This window comes from Aquila chrysaetos, chromosome 25, assembly GCF_900496995.4.
Source record: "Aquila chrysaetos chrysaetos chromosome 25, bAquChr1.4, whole genome shotgun sequence".
NCBI classification, from domain to species: domain Eukaryota; kingdom Metazoa; phylum Chordata; class Aves; order Accipitriformes; family Accipitridae; genus Aquila; species Aquila chrysaetos.
Window position 1 is genome coordinate 6,871,496 of NC_044028.1, and position 16,237 is coordinate 6,887,732.

At 46.9% G+C, this 16,237-nt stretch overlaps 1 protein-coding gene across 3 annotated transcripts; it reads left to right on the plus strand.

Moving 5' to 3' along the window:
- Nucleotides 1-3,625: 3,625 nt before the first annotated feature.
- Nucleotides 3,626-15,323, plus strand: LOC115335658 (cytochrome P450 2W1). 3 transcript variants are annotated; one of them, XM_041120280.1, is made up of 9 exons: nucleotides 3,626-4,476; nucleotides 7,981-8,143; nucleotides 9,430-9,579; nucleotides 9,690-9,847; nucleotides 11,754-11,924; nucleotides 12,970-13,111; nucleotides 13,418-13,602; nucleotides 14,225-14,366; nucleotides 14,883-15,323. In XM_041120280.1, exons 1-9 carry the CDS (start codon nucleotides 4,147-4,149, stop codon nucleotides 15,068-15,070), a joined length of 1,629 nt encoding a protein of 542 aa, XP_040976214.1. In that variant the 5' UTR covers nucleotides 3,626-4,146; the 3' UTR covers nucleotides 15,071-15,323. The 3 variants fall into 3 exon arrangements, with proteins under 3 accessions (XP_040976214.1, XP_029857529.1, XP_040976215.1); XM_030001669.2 differs by lacking the exon at nucleotides 3,626-4,476 and adding an exon at nucleotides 4,500-5,091; XM_041120281.1 differs by lacking the exon at nucleotides 3,626-4,476 and adding an exon at nucleotides 6,027-6,360.
- The last annotated feature ends 914 nt before the right edge of the window (nucleotides 15,324-16,237 follow it).

A 16,237-nucleotide genomic window follows, 5' to 3' on the forward strand; every position in this document is an offset into this window, starting at 1 on the left:
CGGAGATGGGCTCGTTTCTCAGTATTACTACTGCTGAGACTACAGGATTAAAACTACAGGCTGGATTTTGCAACTGCAAGTCATGTTTCAAGTGCTCCATGGGTGATAAAATATCTGAATTGTGATAGATTGAGTTACTTTATTATCTGCTGGGGGCACGTTTACTGTGTTGCCCTTTTTGGTATGCCTGTTAGCGATGATTGCAATTCTGCTCATCACTGTCTCATGCGGCCTTTGAACTAATCTTTTTCCTTTTCCATCTGGATTTTCCTTCTATAAACCAGGGATAATGGCATTTCTTTAGCTGGAGTGCACTTCACATTCAAGTGAAGGGTAAAGTGCTGCCGCTGGAGAGCAACTAGCATCCCTGAAATGAGTGATGGACCCCAGGAACCGAGAAATATGATGGGGCTTTTTAAAAGACAATCTACACAGGACTGTAGAAGCCTGTATCCCACTTAACACCATTTAAGCACTTTAACCTTCCTCTGACAAATGCCTGGCCTCCAGCTCTGAACAGAAAACCCCAAACCTCTCCAAACCCAGCAAGAGCCGGTGCCCCCGAGCTCTGTTATGAGACACGACTTCACGGTAGACAGCTCCAACCTGGAAGACAAAGCCTGCGCATGGATTAATGACTTAAAGGCGCTTGCCGGTTTCAGGGTCAACAGCATTTTGGCTGTGCAAGGCGTGGAGGGGTTTGGGCGGTGGGGTTTGGGCCAGAGCTTGCGCGGGGCCGCGCCAGGCTGTCACGGCTGTCGGCACGTGTTAATTAGCTGAAGAGAAAGGTCTGAGGCAGCTCGTGCTGCTTCAAAGGGCCATTCAGGGTAACATTTAAAACACAGCTCGCAAGAAAAATAAATGGAGAAGGGCTTAGTTTTTTCCTGTGGCCGCCTCCAAGCCGCGGCCGCGGAGCAGAGAAAGTGCTGCCGAGGCCACCCACGCCGGAGGGCTGCTGGCTCCTTCCCGGCTGACCTGCCCTCCACGCGGGTCCTGCAGCATCCCGCTGATCCCGCCGGCTTCCCAGGGCACGGCCCCCCCCCGGCGCTCTCGTGCTTGCTTGAGGGGGGCTGCGTGGAGGTGGGGATGGGGAGGAAAAACCCACTCACGGAGAGAGGGAATGGTGTTTTCAAGGTTGCAACCTGACAAACCCAACCTGGAGACCTGACCTTTTTATCTTGGCTTTTGTTCGGTGCGTAGCGACGCAGGACTGTGGAGGTAGGAGGCTTTGCCTGCCGGTGATTTCATGTTTGCTTTGGAAGAACTGCCAGTTTCAGGCTCTGTCCACGCCAGGAAGGCAGTGGTCGCGTGAGGATGCGTCCCGGGCTGGAACGGGGCGATGCGGGCGGCAGAGGTGGCTGTTCCCACGGTGCTGGGGACGGCAACGTGGCTTTGCCACCCAGGCACAGGCTCGGCCGTGCAGAGCTTTCTGTGCAGGTAAATGTCGTGCAGGCAGGGCAGGGCTGCCCATGGGTACCATCAGGGAGCAGATCAGGGCGGGAAGCAAAGTTTTTTTCAGAGAGAAAAGGGAGGGGGAGAAGCTGAAATCCTCATGCGGAAAGAGAGGAACGAAAAAGTATTTATCTTAAACATGTCGCGTTTGTGCATAATTAAGCACCAGCTAAAACCTGGGATTGAAGCTTCAAGGATCAGAGAATGGGCAGATGGGATGAGAAGGCCAGGGAGGGAGAATTTGAAAAGCACGGCAAATCTGCTTTAAAATGTGCTGCAGCTGGGTTTGCCAGTGATGCTGGGGAAGGAGGAGCCCAGTGTGATGACGAAGAGCAAACCCTGATGCCTCAGAAAAGAGTGAAAGACCTGAGAGCAGAGTTTCTGCCAGGCTGGCCCACGAAGAGACTAAATGTCTCGGCCCAGTGCTCGTCAGGTAAAGCAGCTCCAGACTAGAGCTGCCAAGTGTGCCAGGGGAGGGAACGGAGCATCCAAAAATATTCTAGAATCAAAGAAATGGGCGGCCTGGCTTGGGACTGAGGTCTTTTTCTCTAAAGCAGAAATTAAATTCTTTCCTACCACTAAATGCCCAGAAGGGACATTAATTCGTTAGTGCTGCCCACCTACGGGAAAGGCTGGGGACGCAGTTGTGTGTGACAGGGACTTTGCTGCAGGGTTGGAGAGCACATCCCGACACGCTCCGTGCGACTGCCGTGCGTGCTGGTGAATAACACGGTGCTTCTCAAAACTGCCAGGTGATGCTCTGGGGGACAGCTTTATCCACCTGATAAATGTAGTCCTGAATAGCACAGTGCAAGATTTTGAAGGTTCTCTCTCCTTCTGATTCCTGCAGGAGCAGGCTCAAGCAGCGTGCTGTTCCCGAGGCCCCTTGCTGTGCAAAGTTACAGTAGGATACATCCAGAAATGGTGATTATTACAGTCTGAATTTTAACCCTGCCTGCCCATTGCTGGCTCCAAGGGCAGATGCAGGGAAGGAGACCTTGGTTTCTGCTCTCTAGTCCTCTTCGTCCAGGAGTGGCTGATTTGGAAAGGCTCGACCTCCAAATAATTATACACAGCCCGAGGAATTACTTTCTTTCCCAACTACAAATCCGTGGGTGGTTCAGTGTTGGGCACTCTGTGGAAGGGCTTTTCTTTCTGTGCTTCCCTCTCTGTAATTTCTCCTGTCACTTGTGACATGACCCTGCCCTGACTGGGGAAGTTTTGATTTTTTTTTTTTTTTTCAGAGAGATCATTTACTCCTAGATAAAGATTAATTTTCATTTTAATTTTTAACTTAAATCTCTTTGGTGAAAATGTTTTTGTAGGCCATCTAAGATGCTGTTATCTTTCCCCAGCTTTGCCTTTTTCACGGGTTGCTTCACCCAGCAGGTAATGAGTAACCTTTCCTCCCGCTGGGCAGGCTGAGGGCGGAGAGCCGGGTTTTGCGTGGAGACGTGGGCTGATTGCTTCCTTGCTCCCTTCTCTTTGGGAATCAGAAAGACATTTTTAGTGTCAGAGTGACATCTCTCTGCCTCTAGCTTTTGGTAATTCTTATGGTGTGAGAAGTTGCCATTCCTACACCGAGTCCTGCTTCCCTCCTTTCTGCACGGAGCCCAAAAGATCTCCCAGAAATGACTACAGAGAAGGGGTAGGAGCTGAGTCAGCCCCCAGGGAGCGGGGCTCGGGCACAACGGCTGCATTCACAGCCCAGCCCTGACACATCGCGGGGCCGTCCCGGGACACAGCCCTGCGCCGCGCTCCTCGGGGCCACATAGACGAGTCATTGTCCGAGCAAGGACGCAAAGGCGCGTATCCAGACTCCCCGTCTCCTGCTCTTACCACAGATGCTGTTGTTTGTAACACAGGAGGGTTTGGGATGGTTGGACGGTTCCTGAGCTTGAGAGAGGACTGGGAATGAGCTGAGATCGTGTCCTCTCCAGTCAGTCCGTGGCCCGCCCAAGAGGGATGGGAGAGTCCAGGTTTGAATGAGCGTTGTGTCCGGTGTAAGTGTGAACATTGCGCATCTCGGAACAGTCCCAAAGCATCCTCAAGGCTGATACCATCTCATACCACAGTATGCAGCAGTACGAAATCCTTGTGGTCTAAAAGGGCTCAAAAAAAAAAAAAAAAGATGTCAAATGCTCTTTTCCTACCTGTTGTATAGTTTGTGAGATCAGGGTAGTTTTACAAAAGTGATGCGTGTTTCCACTAATGTCTCTGACAGGTCTCACTCTGTTAGACATTGCCAGAAACCAGTGGGAACAGCAGATCTTTTACAAAGCCTTCCACATTCATATTGATTCAATGATCCAGCTCTCCAAGTCATGCTTTTTATATCCCTTTTGTTGTGCATAGAGTGAAAGTGGTACCAGTTGACAGTGGATGGGGAGCAGGAAGAAATGCCCCTCACTAAAAGACCCACTCATGAAAGAGGGGGGGGCATGACACTGAGTTACACCTTTGGAGTTTGCAGCAGTGAATTAGGTTTTCACCGGCCTCTGATAGGGAAAAAAAACAAGAGGAGGTCAGCAACTCTGCATTTTATTGAGCTTTCTCTAATGTAGCCTGCAGTAAGGAAGAGCAAGAACTGTTCGAGTGCCTTGTTAGGTGTTTTACACTGGGCTGGCGAATCATTCAAGCCAGGTTATAGGGCTACCCTGACATAAGGAGCAGCTTTCCGTCTGCATACCACGTATGTCTTTAGGACAGCCCAGATTCAAAGTGTCAATAAATAGGAAGAGCACAGAGATAAGCAACAGAGCTCCCAGTCTCCGGAGGCAACAAATGGGTCCTGATTTTTCTGCATGTGAAGATTGCCCAGTTCTGTTTCCCTTCGCTGGGAGAAAATGCTTCACTGCAAGGACACAAGAAGGTGGAAGAGGAGGGAAGAGGCTGTCCACCCAGCTTCACGCATGGCCTGGTGCAAGTCTCTTCACCTGCAGGACCTGCTTCTCCTTCACTGTACCATGGGATGAGCAATGCTTGTCTACCCTGAAGGATTATTTGGGCATCAGCATTTGTAAGGTAAAGAGCTAGAAGGCAGAAAGTAAATAGCTGTCTGTGTTCAAAGAAGAATTTAGATGTGAGAGAGATGAAGTGGAAATCTTAAGAGAATTTTCATGATCGATGCTTCATAGTAAAGCAGATATGGGACTCTCAGGTTCTGGGAAATTATTGCAGGCAGAAGAATCTGAGCTAGGCTTTGGAAATGAAGCAAACCTGCCCAGCTGCACTCGGCAGGGAGCCTGCGATCCTGCACCTCCACGAGTTGTGCTTGGACTTTGCCTTTTGCAGACATAAATTCCAATTTTTGTGGAGAGCTGGGGGTGGAGGGGAAGATTGTGCAAAGCGCAGCAAAACCCCTGACATCATTTACTCTGAATAAATATGAGATAATGCGAGCATTCTAATAAAGGTGTCTCGGTGGCTTTCCAGAAAGGCAAGCTCCACCAAAATATGGCTGCCTTCACAGCCCTCTTCATCTGTGGGGTGTGCGCATTGCTTTTATCAGCTGCACTCTATGTTTTAAAAGTTTTTAAGCAATCAGCTTTAAATTTGCCTCCCGGTCCGTTTCCTCTTCCGATCATTGGCAACCTGCATTTGCTGGATATCAGAAGGCAAGACAAGTCACTAATGAAGGTAAGAACAAGTGTCCTTTGTTTCTAGGGTGTTGAACGTCAGCATGTACCTATTTAAAATTCTCCTCTGCTGAGAGTTCTGAGATGATTTTCAGTGCCAAATGCATTCTTAAAAAACTGTGGTGTTTTAAAGGTTTCAGAACGACCAAGGAAACTGTTAAATCCCAACTCTGCAAAGGGTGATGTTAAATATGAGCAGTGCTTACATGAGAACTACTCACACATTGAAAACTATGAGTATCCGCATCAGATCAGACCGATGGACCTAAATTCTGGCATCTTCCTTGTGTTGTGAAATACTTTAAAATATTTGAGTGTCCATGTAGCCAAATTGAAAGATGGATGCTTAATTGTGGTTGCCAAAATAGCTTGTATTTCTTACTCGTGTTGCCAGTTTTTCATGAGAATGGGAATTAATATAGCAAAGCCCGAAGAAGAAATGTAGGAGAAATCATTTGAAACAGTGAATGACTCGGACTTACGCAAGACAAGGTTCTCTGTAGGAATCACAGTTGCCTCACATCTGTCTTCCAGAAAAAAGGGGAAAATCTCAATGTATTTAGTCTCTCAGAGCCAAAATGTGGCTCAGCGGGCATTCCCCATGTCAGGACATGTGTGTGAATATGCTGGACCTTACACCAAGCCCTTTAACATCAGGTGGCCAGCAGCCCTCTGACCTTCTCAGCACTAGGTAGGGGAGAGGAGCTGGCTTTCCCTGTCTCATTCCCATCACCGTGCCATGCAAGGGGCCTCGGAGATGCCTGTGGAGATGCATCTTCATCTTACCCCAGCCAGCTCACAGTGGGCTCAACACCCAGAGCTTGGGAGATGGGAAGCGGTTTGGACCGTGGTTCCTGTTTCTGGCAAGACCAGAAATTTTTCTGCCGAGGAGGGTGGGGGACAAGGGGGTTTGTGGTGGTGCATGGACATGCTGGGAAGAATAAGCAAAGCAGAGGCTGAAAAGGAGGTGACCTGAGGACCTGGGAGCAAGGTGAGAGCATCTTGGTGAAACGCAGACTTGGGGGAAGGTATTGGGCACATTGGCCAGACCGATGCCTTCTTTCCCCCATTGAACTATAGGATCAAGAAGCCAACTGGGAAAGGGATCTACTGCTGAAAACAACCAGGAAAGGGTCTACAGCTGCAGCCCGGGGGACCCTCTCGCCATCCTCTGCCCTTTGCAGTCAGCTATGGGTAGGGGGAGATTTTCTACTGAGTTTGTGGAACTGCAATAATGATCTCACGCCTGACTTGCCACAAGTCTTTTAAGGTACTAGCAAACAAGTGACCTGGAGTAGAAAATCCTCCCCAAAAGGAGAATCCCTAAAGGATTTCCCCATGAAAGTTGCACGGTAGATGATGCAGCAACCAAAACATTACTTTGAACAAATGATTGAAATCAGTGTCCTGTGAACTATTTTTTTTTTTTCATAAATAAAACAAGTCTGGCTATATTGCTGAAGCACAGATTAGACTCTCCCTGGGCTGCCTGTTTGCTTTGGTACAGCAGCAGGGGTTGCTAAGCTTTGGAGCCTCCTCTGGTTTACATTGCCAGAACCGGTCTCCTTTTATGGGACACCAGGCTTGATCTCACCATAGCTTTATGCAGTTTCAACTCCGTTGCTCTCAGTCAAGCCTTAATTCCTTGTAAGGCCTCGCAGGACCATGTTTGTGAGCCTCCAGAGAGCTCCTGCTACCCACTATCTCGCATCTCACTATAAAGTCCTGCAGTGCAGTGGCTTGAACACTACAGTATAGCAGAAATAAAAAGTACAGTGTGGTATTGTGGTAATTTTCTAAGGCAAGTTGAAAGAGCAATGGTTTCTTATGCCTTCATACGTCCATCCTTGGTGAATCATATTATATACCTCTTTGCATTAATTACAACAAAGCTTTTATTTAACTTTTTATAATTGTCGTGGTTTAACCCCAGCCAGCATCTAAGTACCACACAGCCGCTTGCTCACTTCCCCCCACCCAGTGGGATGGGGTAGAGAATTGGAAAAAAAAAAGTAAAACTCGTGGGTTGAGATAAAGACAGTTTAATAGGACAGAAACTAAGAAAATAATAATGATAATAATAATAAAAAGACAATAAAAATAACAATAGAATCGCAATATACAAAACAAGTGATGCACAATGCAGTTGCTCACCACTCACCGACCGATGCCCAGTTAGTTCCTGAGCAGTGGCCCCCGGCCAGCCTTCCCCCCAGTTTATATACTAGATGTGACATCCCATGGTATGGAATACCCCTTTGGCCAGTTTGGGTCGGCTGTCCTGGCTGTGTCCCCTCCCAACTTCTTGTGCCCCTCCAGCCTCCTCGCTGGCTGGGCATGAGAAGCTGAAAAATCCTTGTCTTAGTCTAAACACTACTTGGCAACAACTGAAAACATCAGTGTGTTATCAACATTTTTCTCCTACTAAATCCAAAACATAGCACTATACCAGCTACTAGAAAGAAAATGAACTCTATCCCAGCCAAAACCAGGACAATAATAAATAAGGCCACCTCTGCTCTTCCATCCTCTTGTGGAGGACTGGAGCATTACAGCAGTTGCTCGGTAGCTGCCTGGCAGATCTCAGTGATGCTTTTGTGCTGCTGATGGTGTCCAAAGTGTCTTGTTACTTTCTGCCCCTTTAACCCACTGGAACCTGAGTCCAACCAGCTCAGAATAACAGTAGTTTTACGGAAGCTATTGGGTTAAACAGACCAGTGCTTATTTGCTTTGATTCCTTTTTCATTTAAGCGTCTCAGGGCTTTATCTCTGGCATCCCTCCCTCCCGTCTGGCCCCAGAAGGAGGAGGGCAGGCAACTCTTCAGCCGCCCCAGCAGGACGTACTGCTCCCGCTGACGACTTCCATGCTCTGATTTTTCTTTCCTTCTAGCTTTCAGAGAAATATGGCCCCGTGTTCACGGTCCATCTGGGTTTTCAGAAGGTGGTGGTGCTCACTGGCTATGAGGCAGTAAATGACGTCCTACTGAACACGGCGGATGTGTTTGCGGACAGACCGGCTATACCCATATTCTATCACATCCAGCGTGGAAACGGTACTTTGGTGGCAGGTTGAAAAGATAAGGACGCGCTTGCTCTGCTGTTTCTCAAATGCGTTGTTTCAATTGCACCAGTATTTAAGAGTCTTGATCTGCGTCCTTATCGTCGAAGGCTACATTTTATGGGGCTTGCGGGTAGTTGTTTGTTTTCTTAAGAAAAACACTTCTGGGGATCTTCCTATTTGCCTTATCAGTTTTTTGCTTTTAGTGGCACTTGGGTCACATTTCAAGGGGTTTTCTTTGCAGTGCAGAGGGAAGGAAATTATTTTTCACAATGTGAAGGCTGAGGTCCTTATGCAATCTCTTTTCTACAGTTACTGGGAGTTCAGACAAAGCGTGGATCACGCATGACTCATGATAAAGACTGCAAGAACTGGCAAAAGTGCAATAGCACGGGCTGTTTGTACCTCAAACAATTACTTCTGTAAACAGATTTTTGGCATGTTTCTGAATTGCATGCTAAAAAGTAATATATTGCCCAAGACTAGACATTGAAAAACAATGAAGGGAATAATCCAGGGCTGAAAGGAAAAGATTTGATGACCTAATATGTATATAATGCATACAGCGTGTGGGGTTTTTTTAATCTTGTTTTTAAGAGTGAGGCCCAGTGTGAGGAAGGGTACACTGCGCTACTTTCCCAACCACCGTATGAAGATGTAGACTACGTTCGGCCCTGGAAGCCCTCCTGGGGAGGGAGGACTTTTGAATTGTACCCAAATGCCTCCGTGCCCTCTCGGTTGAGCACTTTTTTTGGCCGGTGGGTTAGCCAGCTGGGGGGGTATACCCAAGCTGTAAGCAAAGGTACCTCCCTGCTACCCCTCCGTGTCCCCCTGCACAGTATACAGTTCATCCTCTAAAATGAAAGTTGTTCAGTGAAATCATTTGTCCTGTTCATGACAGGGACGGAGCGGTGTCATCTGCTCCTAGCCTTGCTCTCTGAAACAGCTGGGTTTTTTTTCTAAGGAAAAACAAGTCAGCCTGAGACAAATAACACGCATAGAGCTTTTTACTCTGCGTGGCTGCAAAAAGACAGAGCTATAAACAAGGCAAACCTAGAGCTTTGGTGTGAACAGCACCCAACTGTTTAAAATATTGCCTGCTGCCCTCCTGCACCTACCTGGGGCAGTGCTTTCCCAAGCCAGCCCCCCACCAAGCCCCCCAGTCCTCTCCCAAGCAGGCTCCTCCAGGTTGCAAAATACCTGCACTCCCAGCTGTGCTTTTGGTGTTTCTGAGAAAATCTCGCACCGCCTCAGCAAACAGGGCATGCAATCCCTCCGTAGGTGTGTTCTTTTCTTCTCAAGAGCTCTGGAAGACGACACGGCGGTTCACCATAGCCACCATGCGGGATCTCGGCATGGGAAAGAGTCTTGGAGAAGAAATGATGCTCGAGGAGCTTCAGTTTTTCATCGAGTTGATCAAATCCTTTAAAGGTGAGCTGGAGGTGGCAGCGGGTGTTTCATGCTACTTTACAAAGCCGCTGCGAAGACCTCTGGGTTGCTCCAGAAATGACCAATACAGCTATGATTTTGTTCATTTCTAGGTGGACCTTTCCGATTACGATTTTTGAATATGGCTCCCACCAACATCACCTTTGCTATTCTCTTTGGGAGAAGGTTTGATTATGAAGACCCAACGTTTCTCACTCTGTTAAGACTCATAGATGAAGTTATGCACCTTCTTGGCTCTCCATTCTTGCATGTAAGTTACCATCTGTGCTGAGATGCTCCAGTATCTCATCAGAGTTGGTAGGTCAACCCAATTTACTATTGCTGGATGTTTTTGGAGACTCTTTAGGTTACTGAAACAAGATTCATAGAATCATAGAGTGGTGTGGCTTGGAAGGGAGCTTTAAAGATCATCTAATCCAACTCCTCCTGCCATGGGCAGGGACAAGATTCTTTGGTTTGGGTTTTTCTTCCTTCATGAAATCTGCTTGTGAAGGAGATCCAACATCACGTGGTGGCACTGGGCTGAGGTGCTGATGTGACCGTGCCAGCAGAAGGGATGTGCTTGATTCTTCTAGAGCCAGAAAGTGCAATAACGGAGGCTTCCAGCACGGTGGGACTTGGGGTGGGTAGCATCCAGGAGCATTAATGGAAATCCACAGAAGTGCTATTGACGCTGCCCTCTATGTTATTATTTTTAGTCACTTTATTTAGCAAACTTTACATTTTATGGCAAATTGTAGTCTCCCATGAGAAAACAGACCCTAATACAGGACTGGGATGTGGGCAACTTTTTGTCTTTGGTGTTTCACAGCAACTGCAGGAAAATGTTCCTGGAGCCTGTCTCAAAAATGTTTGTAGCAGTGTTGGCAAAGAGTTCAGAAAGATTCTGAACTCTCCTGGTTTTGAAGGTTTTTTTGGTTTTGTCAGTATTTTTCCAGCAGTACCCATAATAAAACACAAAATGCCAGCATGTTCAACTCCCTAGTATTTTCAGTTCAAACAAGGCTCAAGTGGCAGAGACAGGAGGGAATCAGTTCCCCCTTGGAGGGCATGGCCAGAGTTTCTTTAGAAACACACCAGCGATAAAACTATTGAAATACTGACTTTATTTGTGGATGTACAAAGAAAAAGAGCCACACTCATTTCAGTTATTTCCTGCTGGATGCTGTGTGAACATCCCAAAAGTGACCTCTTGCCTTAGGGACAATTACATGTGTATTTGGGGGTTACTAGGTTTTTGTCTCTTGCTACAGTTTCTTAAACTAGTGAAATTACAGAGTAGTAGTACCAAGTACAGAGCTGCAGACATTATATACGGACCTCTCATACCTCCTGTCGTGGCATTAAATCAATACCTGCTCAATGGAGCTTCATAAAAAGAGCATTCCAGCTAAGAGGCTCTCATTTGAGCCAAGAGCTCTTGTTAAACTTAATCCTCCATCACAAGGAATAGAGTATTAGTTACTTAAGGTACTATTGAAAGAGTCATTCAAAAAGCTGTTTAAAAAAAAAGATGTCGATGAATTTATTTTTTAGTTTTTGCAGAAAACAGCAAAAATTATAACCAGTTAGCATAAGCAAGAGATTTGTGGATCTTATTCTGCAGCCAGTTTATTTATAACATTGAGAAATGGTGTAAGTAACCCCCCTGCACATAAAATGCAACTGTTTATTGTGCTGTGAAATTTAACGATGCTGAGAACTGAGTGTAATTGATTTATAATTCATGTGAAAGTTAAAAATGATGATCTAACAACTTTAAAACGTAAGTATTTTGGATTGCTAAACATTTGGAATTTTCATTGCGTAATGCGTAATGCTTTATCTTTTTGCTTTATTACCTCTTTAAAAATGTAATTTCATTGTTTCATGAGTTTACTATCACTTTCCCTTAATTGTATTTTTTTTTAATTCGTGTTTATAGGCTCTGTCTAGACAAGTCTGATAGGCTCCATTCATTTCTGTAGAGAATTTTTAATAAGAGGACGCATTTTTATACATTAAAACTTTTTAGTTACCAAAAAAGAGAGACTCCAATGACATGTCATTTGGTTCCTCACATAAATGACTTCTTCATTATGCTACTTGAGTTTTACAAAGTAATGGGTGAATTAAATTTTTTTTCTGTGATTTTTTTCCCCTTTTTTACTTTTTAGTTATTTAATTTCTACCCATTCCTTGGATTTCTCCTCAAACCTCACAAGATGATACTGAAAAAAGTAGAAGAGGTGTGTGTGATCTTAAAGAAGTGCATCAAGGAAAGCAAAGAAAGTATTAATGAAAACAACCTGAGGAGCTACATTGATGCATTGGTATTCAAACAAGAGGTATTTTAACAATACGACAATTCCTAATGCAGTATCTTATACAGAGATTCTCTGTGTTGCTTGTCTAATGAACATGCTCTACTATGGTCTATATAAAAATATTTAAATTTGGGGTAAACATCCTCCTATTTTAATACGTTAAATAGAGCCTACTGAAGGAAAAGCAAGAAATAATTAAGCAGACTGTATCACATGAATGTCTAAAACTTGTCCTCAGGTGTCAGCTACAGTCCCTTCCTTGCTGGGGAGAGAGAGGTAATGTCATTTTTCCAACACCAGGCAGACGCATCCCTCCCTACGGGCTTGGGAAGAGGCAACACGTTCCCAGCTGCAGAGATGCACAAGTTCCTACGGTGTTTGTGCAAACGCATCACCAGCTCCCACGTAGTGGATTTACCAACAGGAATGATGGTGTGGGAGTATAGAAAGGAGGGACTAGTCTGTATTTGCCCTTTTTCTCCAAGCGTTTACATCCGCGTACTTGAGGCGGGTGGTGGGCAGGACGGGTACTTGGGCTTGACGCCTTGTGCGAGTGCCTCGGCTGTGGCACGCAGGAGCGGGCAAAGCGTTTCCCACCAGCAGCGTGAAGCAGAGACAGCGGAGCTGATGTGCCAGTGGTGTCCTGGGCTTTCCTGCGGCTCCTGGAGGGCCTGGCACACACCCGGGCAAACCTCAGCTCCCTGGCTCGGGAAGGCGCTGTCCTGCACCTCTCATCAATTTTTCCAGCTTCTCAGAATCCGTGGGCAGGGGCTGGAAGTCCTGAGTCGATCAGATAACCACTGCCCAGAGCAGATAAAGGTCATGTGATGTCGGAAAATCAATGAACTTGTCCAGTGAGTTCATTTTTGGGGGACAAAATCTCAAGTGTGGAAATATTTCTGCTGGAAACTGAAGGATTTCTCTAATGGTATGTCAACGCGGTGCATCTTGGCACTAGTAATTCACATGCATCCCACTGTAATGTCTCAGAAGACTAGGTTACCTGTCCTAGTTCTCTCTTTCCATGCTAACAGCAGTGGTTTTTTTTCTTTTTATTTCCCTAAAGGAGCAAAATAAAAGCAATACACTTTTTCACGATGCAAATATATTGGCCTCTGCACTCGACCTGCTCATGGCTGGCACTGAGACAACATCTACAACATTGCAATGGGCCATTCTGCTGCTGATGAAGTACCCAGAGATTCAAAGTAGGACACCTTTATGGTTTTGCTTTTCTTACATAGGGTACTGAAGTACTCTGCAGTGACTTCCTAAGTGATGCTCACCTGTAAAATCTTCGTAGCCTCTCATGCACCCGAAATCTGAGCACCTGGAACCTGTCCACCTCTGTCCAAGCATTGTATGCTGCCATTCAGGACCGAAGGATCTGAGGGTTTTTTTCTGTCTCTGCTCCCAGGGGGCTGGGCAACCTCCTAACAGTCAGCATGAGTTGGGATTTGGAGGTGCCTTGCCACTGAGGGAAACTCACTTTGTGCCTTTCCTTTGCCCTGCAGAAAAGGTGCACGCAGAGATTGAGCGAGTTCTTGGCCCTGGCTGCTTGCCTACATTTGAGGACCGGAAAAAAATGCCATTTACCAATGCGGTGATCCACGAGGTGCAGAGATTTGTCACCCTCCTGCCCCATGTTCCACGGTGCACCTCTGTTGACACCCACTTTAAAGGCTACTTCATCCCCAAGGTACTTGCTGCTCTCCGGACCAAGAGAGGGGGGTGCAGCACACCAGTGACCCACAGGGCAAAACGTCACAAGGAGTGGGGGAGCTTGAAGCACAGGGCTTTTGGTGGGGAAGAGCCAGTTCCCTAATCGCCCATCTCCTCTGTGCTCACGCTGATGTCAGTGTGACTTTAGCGTTATGCACACAACTTCCCATTTCCCATAGCTCAATCTTTGTGATCTGGAGTCTGTTCCTTATCCTTTTCACTCTCCATTGCCATTCAATCCCTGTAGAGCACTTCTGCCTCTAAAGTCCCACGGCATTGTCTCGTTGCCGGCTTAAGGCAAGCGCAGAGCAGCTGGGCAGGAAGGAAGCCTGGCCCACGTCTTTCTTCTGCTTCATAACTCAGGAACAGCCAACAACCATTGTTGTTTAATTACATATTAGTCAGTAATTCCAGTGAACTGGGTATCCACGCTAACTAAGGGTCATTTGGTCATGTGCAAGCCCAGAAATTAGTTCTTCAGAGATAGAAGTTTGTTTGCAGACACAGCCCAAAGGGAGGAACGGTTATGTGGCTGAATGGGCAAAGCCAGAAGTTTGCTACATCCACACATGCTAAAGCAGAGCGTGGTTGTGCTGCAGGGAACAACAGTGATTCCTCTGCTCACCTCCGTGCTGCTGGATAAAACGCAATGGGAGACGCCAGATGAATTCAACCCCAACCATTTCCTTGATGCGGATGGGAACTTCGTAAAGAAGAAAGCGTTCCTGCCCTTCTCCACAGGTAACGGAATTGTTTGATCCCGCACAGGGCACTGAGTTCCCAGTGCCCCTCAGAAGATATTGGCCAAGTGGCAGGATCCGAGCCTCTGTTGGGAACAGCACAGACATCAGTGGTGGGGATGGTTTAGAAATGCCTGCCCTGGGGTTTGATGACCTGCAGACAGCCCCTCAGCCCACACCGGCAGGCACACCGGGCCCGGGTGTTTAATGACATCACTGGGACCTCCAAAAGATTCAACACCTTCAAGCAGGAGTTCAACGTTCCCTCTGCCTTGGAAAGGCTGGTTTCTAGGGTGTCCCAGATCAATTCCTTGCAGGCTCAGAGTGAAACACCTCTGTTCAGATGCCTGTAGGAGACCAATGGTGATGGCTGCTGAATATCATGCCATGCTATTTTGCATTTCTGAGGCTTATACTGTCCTTCACACTATTGCTACCAAGTAGCTGGCAAGAGGTGTCGGGTTGAGCCACCACTTACCCAATCATTCCACCAACAGCCATGCTTTTGGCATTGCAGGGCGGAGAAACTGCATCGGAGAAAGTCTTGCTACGATGGAACTCTTCATCTTCTTCACAGGCTTGATCCAGAAATTTACTTTTAAGCCTCCACCTGGGGTCAAAGAATCTGAGCTGGACACGACCGCAGAGGCTGGATTCACCATGAGACCCCATCCACAGTGTGTCTGCGCTGTGCTACGCCAATAAGGCCAAGGCTCTGAACTGAGACAAATCCACGTAGTAGTTTCGTACAGAGCGTAGCAGACGCATTAGAGACAGGTAGTGTCTTCTTACTCAAAGCCTTGCAAGTACTGGCTATATGCTTAAAATACCTGTTGAACAAGTATTTTTCTAAGAAGCAGAGGAGGGCTGGTGGGTAAGGTTACCTGGAAAATTCCAGCCTGATACATGACAGAACAGCCACTACTTTACACATCAAATACAAAACATAAGAAAGTTACTCTAGTTCTGAGCTTCTGGGAGAGGATGCTTCTCAAGAGTGGATCATTTCTTCGTCTGGAGAGCAATATTAGATACAAATGTTGGTCGTCATCTAACCCCTGCTCTTTTCCCATTCCCTACTGCACATGGGATAAATTATTCCCAGATACTTGCTCTTTCTATGTCTGATGGATGCTCTTCCAACACTTTCCAGAATTCTGGTTTTGAATCCCAGATGCCAAACGCCAGACTTTTTAGGTTCCCCTTGCTCTGAGCAAGGTTCAAGGAACCTTAGCATGGTTCCTTGGGAGTCTTTGGCCCTTTCTGGGTACAGGCTCTGCTACGCCTGCACTGATGTGCTCTCCCCAGAGAAGTGAAGACACTCCCCTCCCTCCCCTACATTTTTACAAAGGTAGCTCAGATACGTAAGCACAACTTCTTTTCAGAGCACCATGTGTGAACAAGCAAGAGTGCGAACATTGCAAAGATACTTCTAAAATGTTCTTTCCTTACGCAGCACAGAAGCCGCGCAGATCCAGGCAAAGTGACAGAAAACCTGTCCATGTCCCCTTTCCTTACTTCTCCCAGCTTTCTGTGAGATTTGTCAGGACCCTATCTTTTCCCAGCATTCCCATCTCTTCTCCTCCTCCTCTGAGATGAGTAGAGATGGAGCCTCATCACATTCCCTCATCAGTGAAGGCAACAGGCTGCTTTTACAGCAGCTGGCTTCTTCCTTGGTCTGAAATGCTGATAGGACTGCAGTGGGAGTTGGGTTGAGCCATTGCTCCACAGTGTTTGAGCCGGTTAAGCCCTGGGAGGGATCCCAGTCTGCTGTAGGATGGGGAGGAGAATATTCCTCCTGTTCCCTGCATACTACCTGATTCTTCCAGGTCCATGGTAAGGAAATAGTGCATATGTCTTTGCTCCCAGCCT

Coding starts and splice junctions, on each gene's coding strand:
- LOC115335658 (XM_041120280.1), top strand. CDS start 4,147: ATGTCTTTAGGACAGCCCAGATTCAAAGTGTCAATAAATAGGAAGAGC. Junction 4,477..7,980: donor TGGGCATCAGCATTTGTAAG/GTAAAGAGCTAG, acceptor CTTTCCTTCTAG/CTTTCAGAGAAATATGGCCC. Junction 13,603..14,224: donor AAGGCTACTTCATCCCCAAG/GTACTTGCTGCT, acceptor GTTGTGCTGCAG/GGAACAACAGTGATTCCTCT.